We start from the raw sequence: 16,901 nt of genomic DNA, 5'->3' as shown, positions 1-16,901 counted from the left end.
CTTCCTGCCTCAATGACTGACTCAGGGAACAAAGAACAAATCTGAATAATAACGACAGATGTCACCTCTTTGAGTACAGCATGACGAGCTTGAAGTGTGAACCGCGACTCCGATTTGTGAAAATCCTTGGTAGAAATAGAAAAAATGCGGCCCGTGAAGTGCTAGCAGCACTTTTTATTAGGAAAACAGGTGGGTAGTTTGTGGGCGACATTTTCATTGCATGTAAAGCGCTGAAATTCAATACTTTTCAACCTTGTTAGACCTTTTAATCTATATTGGTTACTTTAAGAGTGCGCATTCGGAGCTTGTTGATGCATGTAGGTGTGGATATTTCTTAAATAAATTAGTTGCTAATATGCGTCTGTGCTTCTTGTGTCTTATATTTAGTTGTGCTACTCACCATGATTTCTATGTCAATATGACAGCGCGGTGATTGAATGGCGTCAGTGTGCTAACGACGTCATTCGGAGGTTATTGGCCTCTGTGCACAAACAACAAAGAAAGGAGCATGTGATGTAGGGATAGCATTCACGCGTTTATGACTGCTTTCGCGCCCCACGATGTATGTGCTCTAGCGTGGCCGTTTTAATGACGTCGCTGCAAGATGTTTACAGGATAGGGGCTCTAGACCATAACGGAGCCAGACGTACACCGTGTTCAAAAATGTGCGCTTCACAAAAAAAATTGCCCGCAGCTTCCCTCGGGGGAACACTGAGGAGGATGCGGACCATATAATTGGTTAACGGGGTGTTAAAGTGCGACTTACTTGGGTCGATGGCTAAATTGGTTAACTTGGTTGTGAAATGGGGTGTTAAATTGCGACTTACTTGGGTCGATGGCTAAATTGGTTAACGTGGTTGTAGGAGGGGGTGTTAAATGAGTCAACACGTACACACGTATGCGAAAGGGCGGCGCTGGTCGAAGGGACGTTGATCATTGTGTTTGTGGATTCGTTGGAATTCATTTCACCGCGACCTTGGACGTCGACGCGCCGTACAAACCAACCGACGAGCGGCAACTGAGCGAGCGAGCGCCGACCTTGAGTATATGTACAGCACGACGGCGCATGCACTGTCAGCTGTTGAATGTTCTCGAAGCGCGACGCCACATGCGCGTCCACTGGAGAATCAGGAGAATTGTAGATGTCGAACGCGGTGTGTAGAGGAGGAAGGGTGCACAGATGGTGGAGGAGTGAAGCGCGCACGGTGTGTAGAGGAGGAAGGGATGCACAGATGGTGGAAGAGTGGGCGACGGCGCGACGGCGCATGCGCGCGCGTCAGCTGTCGAATGTTCGAGAAGCGGTGCGGACGGCGCGGACGGCGCGGACGGCGCACTACAAGGCGCGAGTATAAGATGCTCCGCATCTAAAATATCGCTCCTTGTCGTGTGCCTCTGCCAGAATGTTTTTTCCCTTAAGTACCCGTTTTTTCTAGGGGCCGTGCTGCAGGGGTGGTATCATGAATTACGCTTCACATCATATAAAGACAGCCAGGCAATTAGAGAGCAAATATCTATGGGTGCCATGGAGATGGTGCCCGGTAAACATTTACGTCGCGTCCACAGTAAAGTATAAAGAATGTGGTATGGTAATAAAGTTCACTTCAATCTCTGGCACTGCTTCATTTTCAGCATGTAGGATACACTGATTGGAGACCTGGGGGGGGGGGCGTCTTCGCAAGCAGGCGTTTGGTGGGTATCGAAACCATGAACCCGAGCTAACGAAGTCTTTCGAGCTCTTCCGCGCCTAGCCGTGCGTGGCTGAGCCGTGTATGGGGAAACGGGATTCAGGGGGGTTGAGACGAAGCCGGGTGATTGGTCCTTTAAGGCACTCCGGCTAAGACAACACAACCCTTTGGCCCCGGCTTCACGCAGATGGCACCCCTGGGCTGACCCACCCAGGGGAAATCGGTAGTCGCCTTCTCCTGTCTCCTCTTCCTACATCTTCGTCTTTTCTATTACTTTAGGTCTTTCCTGTCATCTCATTTTTTACTTCAACATTTCTCAGCAGCAAGGGTTAACCTGATGTAAATATCCAACCTTGGGTATATATGTTAGTTTATAGCATCCATGTACAGCTGACGCTTAGGTCGCCTGCGTGCCTGGTAGCGTCCCCTTGTTGGACTCGGAGCTGGGTGGCTGGCACGGCTACTGCAAAAAGTAGCAAATTTCATGAGGTAGCCTAAAACCCCTCAACACGATTGCTCCTCGTAGAAATGGCACATCTTTGTTATGTTTGAATTTATTTCTACTAGGAGAGACAACTTCCCCGAATTTCACATTATTCACTGAAAGAGTACGGAAAAGAAAGCCAGAAGCGTATATTCTTTTCTTGTATCAAAATGTCTTATGGAAACCACTGGCGCGGTCTACAAGGCCGCCGAAATTGCGGGGTGTGACCTCTTGCTCGAAGCCAAAGACAATCCACAGTATCAGAGGCTAAAAAACATAAAAGCTTTCGGTGATCAGCCCATCACCATAACACCACACCGAACACGCAACACCGTGAAGGGTGTCACGTCAGATGATGACTTATTGAACCTGTCTGATGAAAAACTGCTCACAGGCAAGAAAGAAGAGAACGTAATCCATGTACAGCGCATACTATAAAAAGAAAAAACTAAGAAATTCCCATGAAGCTCATAATAGATACCTTCGCATCTACAGCACTCCCAACGGAAATAGTAACTGGCTACCTCAAATTAGCAGGCGGACCTTAAATTCACTATGTGCGGCACTGCTTTAAATGCCAGTGGTTTGGCCACGGCTCCCAGAGCTGTCGAGGGCAGCTTACGTGCGCGAAATGCGGCACCAAAAGACACTCCGCTGATGATAAGTGCAATTCTGAAGCTCACTGCCCCAACTATGATGGAGACTACCCGGCGTATTACAGGCCATGCGTGGCCTGGAAGAAAGAAAAATAAATAATTACCTCTAAAATCAAAGTCAACATCAGCTTTCGTGAAAGAAAGCAGTGCTCTCCCTGCAATTCGCAGAAAACACATCCCTACGCGAAAGTGGTGTGAGGGGGGTCAGCACCACTATGGTTTCCAGCTATGCGCAGGGCCACGCATGACGTACTGAGGTAAACGCCACTAGCACGCCCTTGATTGCCTTGGTTGCTCCACCCTCTTTGAGCTCGGCCCCACCGAAGGCACTTGAGGAACCTCGCAACAACCAGGGGAGCAAACAAGTGAAAGAGGCCCCATCGACCTCTTGTACAGTGAGACCAAAGGTTTTTTCGACCGTTACGAAGTTCACTCTACGTACTCATCCGTCCGGCGCCTCTTCAAAGGCGATGGACACCACTGGTCTACCGGCGCAGGCGGCGCCAAAGGAGTGGCAAGAGCTTCTCGACCACTCCTAAAATACAAAACAATATTTACAGGGCCTCCCAGAGGCTTTGCAAAATAAGCAAATTTTCTCTTTTCAGGCACACAGCACAAACACACATCCAAGATGGAAAAAAATACTACAATCGAATTTTGGAGGATTCTTACACAATCTTGACAACATACCAGAACTCCTTAGCGAATTCTCTCCAAAGGTGCTGTGTGTTCAGTCGACACCTAAGCTAAAAGCACACAAACTTCCTCCGTTCCTACGTCGTTTTTCGCAAGGACTGCTTAGAGGCACTTGCATCCTCTGGTGGTATTGCAATTATAGTCGAGAAAAGTGTAGCGTAGCGGCACATTCCGCTCCGAACTGCACTGGAGGCAGTAGCCATTTGAGCGATAACTTCAAACTCATTACAATATGCTCACTATGCATACCCCCATATACAAACACACAACAAAATACAAACCCCATACAATACGTACAAATACAAACCCCATATACAAACCTACACAAACATCATTTCCAATCATTTATTAGATGAGTTGCCAGAGCCTTGTCTTGTACTCGATGGTTTCAACGCTCACAGCAGCCTGTGGGGTGACTCCCGCATTGAGGCACGAGGCCGGCTCATTGAGAATTTTATTTTTTCCAGATGCGCATGCCTGATAAATAAAGAAAACTACAATTTAAGCCTCGAAAACTACAAATATTCTTCCGTTGATGTGAGCATCGTTTCTCCATCTATTTTACTCGATTTAACTGGGAAATTGTTCAGAACATTTATGGGAGTTACCGCTTCTAAATATTTCTTCAAACACTCAAACGAAATGAATTCCGTCTCCAGGCTACTCGGTGGAAGCTTAAAATGTGAACTAGGAGAATTTTCATAAGGCTACTAATATCTCGTGGGCGGACTTGTCTTGTTTTACTATTGGCCCTGGTGTTGAATATTTTACTGTTTTAATTATCAGCGAAGCTAATAAATATGTACCAGATACTAGTGCCACCAGTAAAAGTCATGTCCCCTGGTGAAACGACTGCCGTAAGGCTCGGAAGAAACAAAATAAAGCGCGGAGGCTTTTACGTGATTCCCCCACAGCAGAAAACCTCATCACTCTTAAAGAGATTGACTCGCAAGAGTGGAGGACGCGCAGGCAGGCCAGTAGAGAAAGCTGGCACAGGTTCATATCGGGTGTGAACTCCTACAGAGATGAGGCTAAGGTCTGTAGAGGCGTCAAAAAAATAAGAGGTCAACCAACATACCTGGTACCATTATTAGACACCCAAGGGGGAAGCCTGGTAATCAAGCCTAACTCTCTGGGAGCGTATTTCGAATCAATACCTAGCTCAACTCACTTCTCAGACACTTTTCAAAGGTACAGAAAGAGGTGTGAACAACAAAGCTTGACTAGAATATCCACAAATAATGACACGTGTAATGAACCACTGCGTGTGGCTGAACTACGGGGAGTGCTATATTGTTGCATCAGTGCTTCTCTAGGCCCAGATAAAATTGTTTACAATACGTTGAGACACCTACGCTAGGAAACTCAAGAAACATTACTCTCCTCATATCATGTCTTATGGTTTTCTGGCGAGATCCCTACTTCGTGGAAAGAGGCTATTGTGATACCTGTCCTGAAACAAAACGAGGATGCAACCTCTGTCACAAGCTACAGGCCAATCGCGCTAACGAGATGCTTGTGTAAATGTTTCGAAAAAATAATAAACCATCGACTAATACACTTTCTAGAATCCAACTAATGACTTGACTCTTACCAATGTGGTGTCCGAAAGAGTCGATTCACCACTGACCAACTCGTGCGCATCCGTGGGGCCCTCATACACAACCAATTTTTTCTCTCTGTGTCCCTTGACAAGGACAAAGCATACGGAACAGCATAGCGATTAGGAATATTGCGAGATTTGTCCAGCCTATGTGTATGAAGTAGAATGTTCAACATAATCAAAAGTTTCTTGTCGCATCGCATATTCAGTACGAGTCAGAAACGTGCTATCACGAACAGTTGTGCCAGAAATAGCAGTACCACAAGGTGGGGTCCTCAGCTGCACACCTTTTATTACGATGAATTGAGCTGAGTCTATACATTCCACGTAATATATTTTATTTCACGTGTGTGCAAGATGTACAGGTAGGATTTCAATCGTGCAACTTGGCGAAGTGTGAGCGACAGATTCATCTTAGCCAGAAAAAGGTGGCCAAATGGGCTGATGAAAATGGGTTCCGCTTTAATACCCAAAAAAGCACATGTGTTCTTTTCTCGAGGAGAAGAGGATTGCGGCCCGATACCCACATAGATATACAGGATAATCGTCTGTCTGGAAAACGGAACATAAATTTTGAAGCATAATCTTTGACACACAGGTGACTTTTGTTTCACTCATTAAACATGTTAAAATCAAGTGTATGAAAACGAGGAATGTCTTGAAAGTATTGTCACACTGAACCTGGGGAAGTGACAGAAAATGTCTCCTAAATGTCTACAAAGTCTCATAGGCACACGCTTAGACTATGGAGCAAATGTGTACCAGTCTGCGACACCAATCGCATTGACCATTCTGGATTCTGGTCATCCTCTGGGCATTCGCTATTCTACGGGTGCCTATCGAATGAGCCCTGTAGAAAGCCTTTACGCCGAGTCAAATGAGTGGTCACTTTGCCTGCAGAGGTCCTACATATCTTTTATCTTTTATCTGAAAGTGAACGGCGATAAGGAACATCCTACGCGCTTCATAATAGTGGATTTGTCTAATTCTTCACTTTTTCGAAACCAACCCTCGGTGAGGCAGCCCTACTCACTTTGCGTAAGGGGCCTAGCCGAGATAACAGATGTGGCGCTTTATGAACAGTGTTTCATGGCTCCTGCTGCACACCTTCCACCGTGGCAGTGGTAGGTCATAGGGCGTGATGTATCCTTCAGGGAAGTGACAAAGCATGCACCTATTGCACGTATACGCGGATAGTTCAAGGAACTTGAACACAAGTACGCTTGCGCTCAATTTTTTACAGATGGCTCGAAGTCTCTCACTTCTGTGCTCTATGCAGTTGTTCGCCCATCCTTTTCAGCTTCCGGTATTTTGCACCTACAAACAAGCATTTTCACCGCGGAAGCTCATGCGCTATCTGTGGCTGTCAAACATAATAAGGAATCAAAACTAAAACGCGCGGTTATATACACGGACTCTCTCAGTGTCGTAACAGCTTTGAAAACAATGGAAAAAAAAACATGCAACTCCTGTGCTTCTACCACCTTACTCGCTTTCATACATGATCTACGCACTCAAAGGAGATGTTGTAAAGTGCTGGATGCCAGGACACTGCGAGATTGCTGGAAACGTGGCCGCTTACTAGCTAGCTGTATCTACTCACGACATCTTCCACCAACCCATATTTGACTGTTACTGCATTGACATGAAGCCCTTCCTAAAACGAAGCGTCAGAACGAAGTTGCAGTGCCTATATGATAGACAGACAAGAAAATAAACTACATTTTATCAAACTCACACTTGAAAATTGGCCACCAGTATATAAATCAGGCTACGGACAAGTAACACTTACCAGGTTATAAGTAGGACATACACACAGCAACAATTCATATCTTCTGTCTGGTGGTGAATAACTTAGCTGTGACAAATGTGGTTAACCACTTACAGTTTTCCACATCCTTGTCCACTGCTGCAAGTGGGATGGTATCACAAAAAAAAACATTTCTTACTGCCCTATTGACACCAGCTTCCACTGCATCCTTCTAGGTTTATCGGTAGGGATGCACTGTTTAAACAAAAATCATTGTTGGCACTCAAAAAAAAGTACATGGCTTTAACACTATATTTCGAGGTGACCCGTAGCACGGCCTCCGTCTGGAAGTTGCTGCTGCGGTGGCCACATAGACAGCACCCTGCCTCGCAGCCGTTGTGTTCACGGGCACTGATGACGTGATTGTGCTAAACACCATGTCAGCCGCAAAGTTCTCCTTATCATATTTTTACTATGAATATTTACGTTAGCCTCTAGATAAGTATTCAACCTCATTAACAGTGTTTTATTATATTATCTGTTTTATCCACGTTAAGGTAAATGATACTACGTCCTTATACAGCCCTGTAGCATCGTCGTAGTTGACAGGCTATGCATGTCATCGTTAAGTCGCAAATCATATAGCCACTCCTTAATCTTTTCCATGGCGCTCATTAGGCAAACATGGCCATTGCGCCATTATTACCTATATATTATACTCGTCAACACTGATATGAGGCCCCGCTATGTCCAATATTAGATATAACGTTCTATATTAGGGCCCGTAAAACAGCTGCCAAATGGGAAGATTTGCCGATTTGTATTCAATACTCAAGTAAACACATGAATGAACCACTGGTACACTGGCCGCGCTATCAAATTCTTCCTTTCAGGTCGAAAACAGGAATATGTCGCTTGCCCTATTTGCGATGTATTTGAAGTTAGCTGCCAGTTGTCCCCGCCGCGGTGGTCTAGTGGCTAAGGTACTCGGCTGCTGACCCTCAGGGCGCGGGTTCGAATCCCGGTTGCGGCGGCTGCATTTCCGATGGAGGCGGAAATGTTGTAGGCCCGTGTGCTCAGATTTGGGTGCACGTTAAAGAACCCCAGGTGGTCAAAATTTCCGGAGCCCTCCACTACGGCGTCTCTCATAATCATATCGTGGTTTTGGGATGTTAAACCCTAGCAATCAATCAATCAAAGCTGCCAGTTGTCCTATACATACGTTGGCTAATCGCATGTATGGTTCACTACTGGAAAGTCCCGTAAAAGGGCGGTCACATCGTGTTGATGCAGTGGCCGGGCACGTCTGAGCAAAATGCAGCAGTGAACACCTTAACAGCAAAAATACAGTGCCCAAGATTGTGTCGTCATTGGCATAACATTCCGCGACGGTGCGACACGTTGCCATCCCCCGTGTTTATGTGAATAACAATTGTGAGTTCATAACGTCACAAAACCACTATAAGATAAGATACGCTGTAGCGAAGAGCTCAAAAAATTTTGACCACCTGAGGTTCTTTAACGTGAACCTGAATCTAAGCACAAGAGCCCTAAGCATTTCCGCCTCCATCGAAAATGCGGCCTCCGCGGCCAGCATTTGATCCCGCGAAATGTAGGTCAGTAGCCCAATGCCTTTGTTTCTTGGTTTTCGTGGTGTCAAAATCAGCGCGAGGATTATCGGCAGCGGTAAATTCACTCAAAATCGATGGGTGTGAAAAATCTCTCAGACAGGGTGAACGGTGTTCTGGCACAATAACCCAAAAGTATGGTTGCACTGGAAATAGAAAGGTTTTGCAGGTATCAACAATGTCATTGCCTCAACAAGCGCGACCTTGTAGTGGCGAATAAACATGATTAAAATAAAGAGGGAAGAAGGTTACCCGACACTGTACTTCGTAAATCTGCAGTGTCGATACTATAGGGCTGCCTACACGCGTTGTTACATTTTTCGTTCAAGATATTTAGCACACTGCCTTTTCATAGTACCACTATGTTTCGACGCCCAAACCCAATGACCCTCGACAAAGATAATAGAATAAATATCTGAGGTTTAACGTCCCAACCACGACACGATTATCACAGATGCTGTTGTGAAGGGCTTCAGAAGCTTTGACCATCTGAAGTCATTTACCATGTGCCTAAATCTGAGTACATGGGACATACAGACAACTTCCTATATGTTTTGTTCATTAGGGCAGCAACTTGGTGTATTTATTATTTCTTCAGAGCTGTGGCTGTTCTTACGAAAGGCCACGCCTACAATCTGCAGGGCAGTGCATGCCACGAATACGGTTTCTTCTGTTGATGATAAAGAGCCTGCTTAGGTTGCCAAAATCTTATCTAAAATAGTCTCATAATACACATATGTATTGTGCGTACATTGAAAAAACCTAAATATTATATTTTTGAGCATGAATAAGACCAATTTGTACTAATTCATGAAAACTTGTTATTTCTGTTGTGTTCTATGGAGCAGAATATAACTTTTCCGAGAACAAATATTCAGCAAAAACTTTTGTTGCAAATGAATGCTTTCTTCATTTTCAAAAAGCCTTAACTGTCAATAGAGGATAATAATGCGATGCTCTTTTTACAAACGCAGCGGCACAACCTGGTTAAGGCTGTATTCGACAACGTGGACGCTGCGTTCTGGAAAGCGCGCTCTACCGTCACAATCCAGCTCATGATGGCATTCACAGCAGCCGGATTCGCCGAGCTTATCAACAGCTTGCCGCTCTGCAATCTCATTATGCCAGTCGTATTCGAAATAGTGCGTACCTCTCACTTTTACTTTGTTTTCTAAAACAAGCACAATACTGAGTGCACATACCCATGCAACACTACTCAGAAGTTGTTCGTAAAATAATTTTTGTGCCTATGGCAGACGTATGACATTACCGAAGGCAAATATTTAACGTCTATACAAGACAGAAGGCTTTGCGATGCCCTACTAGGGAGCTGAAATGACGAAACGTTTCGCCATCTCCACTGTTCCTCATTGGGTGGAATTTTGCTTCTCACGTCGAAGACAACGAGTGGATGATCTGAAAGAGGTTTCATACTAGAGGTTCTTTGACGCCTACTCATGCTTTGCTACGCAGATATAAAAAAAGGCCACACATATTCTAGGACATAAAAATGTAGTATGGTTCTATAATAATGATTTCTTTGTCGGATAACCTGACCAACGCGCTAGGATCACTGAACGAAACTGATTGTGGTGCTTTGTGAGCTTAGTTAATGATGCTTGTTTGTTGTTTTACATAATGCGATCTTACAGAAAACTTTATTTCCTGGTATGTCGGAATGCATACGGGAGTTATGAGTTAAGCAATCTTTGCATTAGCGTGCCAGTGAAGCACACGTATAAGGAATATAAGCTGGTCAACGAGTGAATTAACTGATTGGTGGCTAGGTGGTGTGTTGGTAATAAAGTAATTTTAAACTGCGCAACATACTGAAGCAACAGTGATGTTTTGTTGTCCTATTTACGAAAAGCTAACATCAAAAATTATGCATATTAGCTGTAATGCCTGAGCGGAAGCAAGTCACAACCAAGACATTCTTTGTAGCAATGGAACCAGTTCGCTAACAGAAATAAGAATCTAGGCTCGAGACTATATGATAGGCTGGCAGAACAAAGCTACTTTGGCCAACAGTAGCCCGCACATGTGAAGGAGTGCTTTGGTGGTCATTATCAACGAAATCTTACCTATCGTGATAAAACTGTCTCCTAGTCAGACGTGCGTTTGGTTTATGGCGAAGTTTTATGAGAATAAAACTGGCAGATCCCACGTACGGTGAGAATCGAGGATATGCGAAGCCCGAATGAAAAATACTGATATGTCATTTTAAAATCAGCACAACGTTACGAAGCGGATGTAAATAATGCCGTACATGACTTTTCTGCCATGATTATTATGTTTGGATGTGTCGTTTACCTTCGTCGTCTACTCACGTCAGGTCATATCAAATGCAGTATATGTGGAGCTAGCGAAACGACAGTCAGCACGGTATGAGCGTGGTATGTTGTCATGTTCTTACAAGACACGTGTGTCAGTATTATCATGTTTTTACCAGTCATACATTTTGTCATCCATTGACATCACGTAACACTAATATTTGTATACGTGGAGCTAGCAAAATGGCCGCGAGCACACCATGAAGGGCCTAATATACTCCTATGTAGAGTTGACCCACGCGCACGCCGGGCACAGCGATGCTACGTTTGCAAAACGCGAGCACTCTCTGATGCCAGGTGCGACCAGCGTCCGTCGGCGTGGCCAAATGGCAACCGGCGCGAAATGCGACACTGCGTTTCTCTCTTTTCGTGACGGAGGCACGCTGGACGCGCTCAAACGTGCATGCGTCAAAGCGACGCAGCGCGGCCCGCGCCTGCGAGTATATAGCAGGACAGGCTCCCGGCGTGGCAACGCCGGCGTGACGCGACGAAATGAACGCCGGCGAGCACGTGCACCACGTCACGTCGAAATGTATTGGCGCCTTACTGTGACATGTAGTTATGTTCTCACATGACACGCATCTCATGATTATGACGTTTGCACCAGTCACCTACCTGTCATCCATTTGCGTCATGTAATACCGAATTTGGCATATGTGAAGCTAGCGAAACAGCCACGAGCGCATCATCAGTGTGGCATGTAGTCATGCTGTTAAATGACCCGCATGTCGTATTTATCATGTTCGGATGTGTCATTTACTTATGTCGTCCGTTCGCGTCATGCGGAGTTTCGTACATGTGAAGCTAGCGAAACCGCCGCGAGCAGATAATGAGCGTAGCATATGTAGTCATTTTTACATGACACGCATCTCATATGTTTATCATGTTTGCATCAGTATCATACCTTCGACATCCATTCACGTCGCTTTATAATAAATTTAGTATAAGTGAAGCTAGCGAAGTGGCCGCCAGCGCATCATGAGCGTGGGATGTAGTCATGTTGTTACATGACTTGCATCTCATGATTATCAGGTTTGTACCAGTCCCGTACCTTCTTCATCTATTCACGTACTGTAATACAAAATTTGGTATATGTGACGCCAGTGAAACGGCCGCGAGCGCGTCATGAGCGTTGCTGGTAGTCATGTTGTTACTTCACACGCATGTCATGATTTCAATGTTAAAGTCTGTCATTTGTGTTCGCCATGCAATCAGGCAATACCATGCCAGTTTTCAAACATGCCATGTGAACGAAACTACCGCAAGAGCTGCAGGACCATGAAATGTAAATCATTTTTATGCCGTGGCTAGTCAAAAATGTTTTTCATACAGTCATGTTGTGCCATACTAATTTTGGTATCGATACCGTTATAGAAACGGCCAGGAGAACTAAATGTCGTAGGCGGCTAAATAGATAGATAGATACACTCAAAGTCACCGATGTTCGCTAAGAAATGCTTCGCATTTAATAGCTGTGATTTCAATTTGCGCGCTGAATGAAGGTCGCAGAAATAAACTTTCTGGCGTAGCTGCACCTGGTGTACGGGCACCCAATCACGTCCGGGCTAGACAGCCACGTTTGCAGAAAGTAAATGTGTCTGAACTATATGGCAGAAGTCTCGAAGATATAAATGAATAAATGGAAATAATTGTCCCGGCAGAAATGAATTTGAAAAAAAAAGACGTATTGCAGCTCCACTGCGGTGAAGCGTGATTAAGTGCATCGCACTGGCATCCAGCAATCATTTAAACTGCTTAGCGTACTAGGAAGACCGAGATCACATAGAATTGACGAGGACTGCGCTCGTCCTCAATAATGTGCGCTGTCTACACTTTTTCGCCATGCAGTTTCATAATAGAACACCAACTACGCCAACCCCGCACTTCACTCAGTGATTCCCTTGCGTAGAGTTCCCATTGCTCTGTTTACCGAAGTGCCGGCTACGCCAATGTTGAAGGTTTGACACATGGCTTCCACGGCGCCAGTAGAATCTTGCTAGCCACATTCACGCACTTGTTGCACAATATACGCGTAACCTTTTGCTACGCTTTAAAAGGCCCCCACAAGGTGTGACAGTTTCGAGCTGACGAGCCGTATGCATACTTTGCTCGTTCACGATCACGTCAACTCTTGCAACGCCAGACAATAAAAAGAGACAGCGACAAGAAGGCTGCTGAATCCTCGTGTCTGGGTGGCTTTTGCTTTCTTTTGGTGCCTATAGTATTCCCATCAAGACTATAATACCAGCTTGCCTAACAAGCCAAACTATTTATGTACTCAATGTGAGGTCACGTGTTGACAAACAAGTAAGGGAAACCCTCTAGCTATTAACGCAATTCCTTGAGGCAACTCTATTCTACGCTGTGCAGAAGCAAGGTACTTGTTTTTGGTTTAATTATAAAAATAAATTTTCGCTATTTGGTACTAATCAGTGCCAACAAAGAAGGTATTCAGAAGAAAAAGATAAGTATTACTTAAGGTATCATGAAACATTAATCTGTTTATTGAGGCAATCGCGAAGTTATTTCGATTTTAAAAGGTGAGCAGTAGTATGTCAGAGCTCCTACGGTCTTGGGGCATTTGAAATTCTAAAGGTGAGTGTTTAGCACAGCAAAGTATTAGTTATGGCTTAAAAGATAAGTGTTACATGGATATATGAGAGACATATCGCTCTTTGCTTCAGTATAGTGATTCGGACTAATGGCATCTACTGGCATATTTTCTCACTGCACACTTAAGCGATATTCAAAGTTTCAGCAACTATGTTGAAATCACTGTTTAACTGTCCCATTTCTCACAGCTTAGTCATGAGATAGCGTCGTCTTCTCGAAGAATCCTTTGGAAACCTTATAGTAACAGAGCAAAGGAAACGAGAGGCAAATACTTGAAGAACACTATATGTCTGTACGGCGCTTGTTATATGTCTGGGTAGTAGGCCCGCACTGGCATATTCAAGAGTGTAAACATGTGAACACACCGCCTGTAGTTTAAATGCTGCGCGTGTTTCCGAAACACAGGCATCGTTATCTACCACAAACCCCGTGCTGTACGCCATACCAGTGGCAGCCGCGGCATCGTCGAACCTCATCTTTCCTTCAAGCATTCCAGTGGTCATCCTCAGGAACTCCTTGGAAATGCCCACGAGTGAAGCGGTGAGCTACGGTCCTCCTTCTCGTCACCATGTATACTTGCACACGTGGTGTCAGGCCACCAGCCAAAATGGGGGTGGGAGGGTTAAGGACTCCTGCCCTCGAAAAATTCGAACGGACCTGGGGGGAGTTTTACCAAGGACAAATACTAAACATACATGTTTTTCAAAGCCTCTACAGGGTTCATCCTCCCAGCCCCTTAACAGATTCTGGCCACGGGCCTGCCTGCTATCACCGTGGAGTATATTCTATATATATATATATATATATATATATATATATATATATATATATATATATATATATATATATATATATATATATATATATATATATATGTATATATATATATAGGAAGGGGTATATGCCTCTACATGCTGGTTATTTGTAAACGTTTCTATAAGAGACCAATCCTCCTCAAGATCAATCGCCGGTCGACACGTCGACTATGTATATATATGCAGGGTGACCAGCCAATTTTCGCCCGCGTTTGAAGATATGCCAACACACGCAATTACGATCAACCAAATGCGTGTTGCTGACGGTTGTATAGAGTGAATCAGACCATTTTTTGTGTTCCGATTTTTGTTTAATAAGGTCCTTTAAACTAACTTCTAAAATAACAAAGATGGGTCAATAATTTCAACGAGAAAGTTGTAAATTGGATTGCAAATCGTCTGATTAGGCAGTGCGAGACTTCATATCTGTTAATTATTAGTGTTTTCCTGCTAACTAGAATTGAAATACAAGAAAATACCACGTGAAGAACCCACTGGCGTGCCTGTGCGCATCGTAATTCTGGTTCTTCCTGACGTTCGGCGTACGAACGATGCGCCTCCATCGCACCAGTTCATGACAGTGGTTAGCAGTCGCAGTGGCTATCGCTTTTGTGGCCCATGACGAAACGTGTTCCTAGCAAAACCACCACCATCGTAGCGGCCCTGTCGACTCACGACAATCGCACGAACGCTATAGTCGTTCGTACGTGGAACGTTAGGGAGAACTACAGCCACTGTGCGCACTGGCACGCGAGTGGGTAGCGTGATGTTTTTTGCATTTCGCAGGCATACAGTTATTAGGAAACACTTAAAACTAACAGATATGAACCTTGAAACTACCTAATGTGACGCTTTGAAAAACCATGAACCACTTTGTCGTTGAAATGTCCAGCTCAGTTTTGTTGCCTAAAGAGGCAACAAAACTTTATTGAAAGAAATCTTATAAGTCTACTAATTATACAGAATGAATAGTTTGACTCACTCCAAGTAACAGTCAACTTGCATTTCATCGTGCCGTCATATATGTGAACGTAAGCACGAACAGCTTGTACCTTCGTTCCTAACGAAGGCCAGACTCTTGCTGAAACTGGCGAAATAAATGTTTTCGTTGTTACTGTTATCACAGTTGACCTACATGACTATTTGCAACGTGCCCCGCCGTGGTTGTCTAGTGGCTAAGGTACTCGGCTGCTTACCCGCAGGTCGCCGGATCAAATCGCGGCTGCAGCGGCTGCATTTCCGATATAGGCGGAAATGTTTTAGGCCCGTGTGCATAGATTCGTGAGCACGCTAAAGTACCCCAGGTGGTCGAAATTTCCGGAGCCCTCCACTACGGCGTCTCTCATAATCATATGGTGATTTTGGGACGTTAAACCCCACATAATAATCAAATCAACTATTTGCAACGCTACGGCGACTTTTGCCACCATGCCTGCCTGGACCGGCCACCGGCGCACCTCCAGTGGAACAACCATCACAGAAGGCTCCCAAACGTGCCCTGAATGCAGCAATCATTTGAAATTCACAAACGACATATCTGCATCGGCACTTCAACCTCCATGACAAGTCCACACCAGCATTTATAAGGATTAGCGGAGTGCCTACATCTGATATTGAGGACGAGATGGCGATTGTAGCACGCTCACTGACCACGCTCATTTTTCTCGCTGTGACGAGTAAGTTATAACACGGCCGCCTGAATCGCCTGCGCACGCCTGATCCAGGCGCGCGTTGTCGAAATTATTTGACGCGAAGCCCACCACTGGGCGTGCAAGTGCTGCACTCGCTGTGACGTAGAGGGTTGCATCGCGTGATCTCGTCTCGCTCTCTCGAAGGAAAGTTGGCGGATTGATGCGTTGTTTTTAACGGAGACTTCATTATGTTTTGACTTATTAACAGCTCACGGCACTAGACCTTATTAACAATGTGCCATATTCTAATATTGCTAGACCTTATTATTATTGTGGCAAAACACGAAAAAATCAACCCTTAAGTATACACTTCTTTCCCTTATTCATTAACGAGAATCTCGTACGGGCAGACTTAGTGCCGTTAGCTTGTATACGAGGGACTATTGGTCAGCTGTCAGCTCGTAAAAGGTTCAGGTGCTACGTGACGCCAAACAGGCTCATAAATGAGTGTGCCACCCTCACCTCCCTGGCTACAGGTGGCGCTGACTGACAATCCCATGTTTAAATTTACGTGTAAACCCAATGAAATGGCTGGGGCGCTAGGCACCGTGGTAGCTAAGTGGTAGAGCATCGAACGCGTTACTCGAATGTTGCAGATTAGGCTCCTGCTCACGGCAAGTTATCTTTTCACCCACTTTTCTTTCTTCACATAAACCTTACAATTGGTTTAATAACTTCCCCTATACATTTCTTGGCGTTATTGTCTGTTAGACCTTATTATATTGACACAATGTGACTTTAAATTATGCGCGCTAGCAAATACTTGTGCCTTCTAGATGATTTGCGAAGCACGAGCCGGCGGGACCCAGCTGCGCGCGAACCGTGTTGGAAAAAAAGAAGAACGTAGAAGAAGAGACAGAAGTGAATCCTCGAGACAATATTGCTGTGTTATTATTCTCGGGCACAAGTTCGCCCTACCTACGTTATTAGCCTATTAAAAGAGTTCA

The 16,901-nt window shown here is 44.8% G+C and overlaps 1 protein-coding gene across 1 annotated transcript in view; it reads left to right on the top strand.

Annotated features, from left to right (window-relative positions):
* Nucleotides 1-16,901, top strand: part of LOC142803532 (uncharacterized) — a 136,513-nt gene that overhangs the window by 20,737 nt on the left and 98,875 nt on the right. The window contains exons 2-3 of the mRNA XM_075888661.1: nucleotides 9,477-9,644; nucleotides 13,854-13,988. Coding sequence (XP_075744776.1) covers nucleotides 9,477-9,644; nucleotides 13,854-13,988 — 303 coding nt within the window. The remainder of the gene's footprint in view (nucleotides 1-9,476; nucleotides 9,645-13,853; nucleotides 13,989-16,901) is intronic.

The sequence above is a fragment of the Rhipicephalus microplus genome, chromosome 3 (genome assembly GCF_043290135.1).
Source record: "Rhipicephalus microplus isolate Deutch F79 chromosome 3, USDA_Rmic, whole genome shotgun sequence".
Lineage (NCBI taxonomy): Eukaryota > Metazoa > Arthropoda > Arachnida > Ixodida > Ixodidae > Rhipicephalus > Rhipicephalus microplus.
Note: the sequence above shows the minus strand (reverse complement) of the source record. Positions and strands in the feature narration are given on the sequence as shown.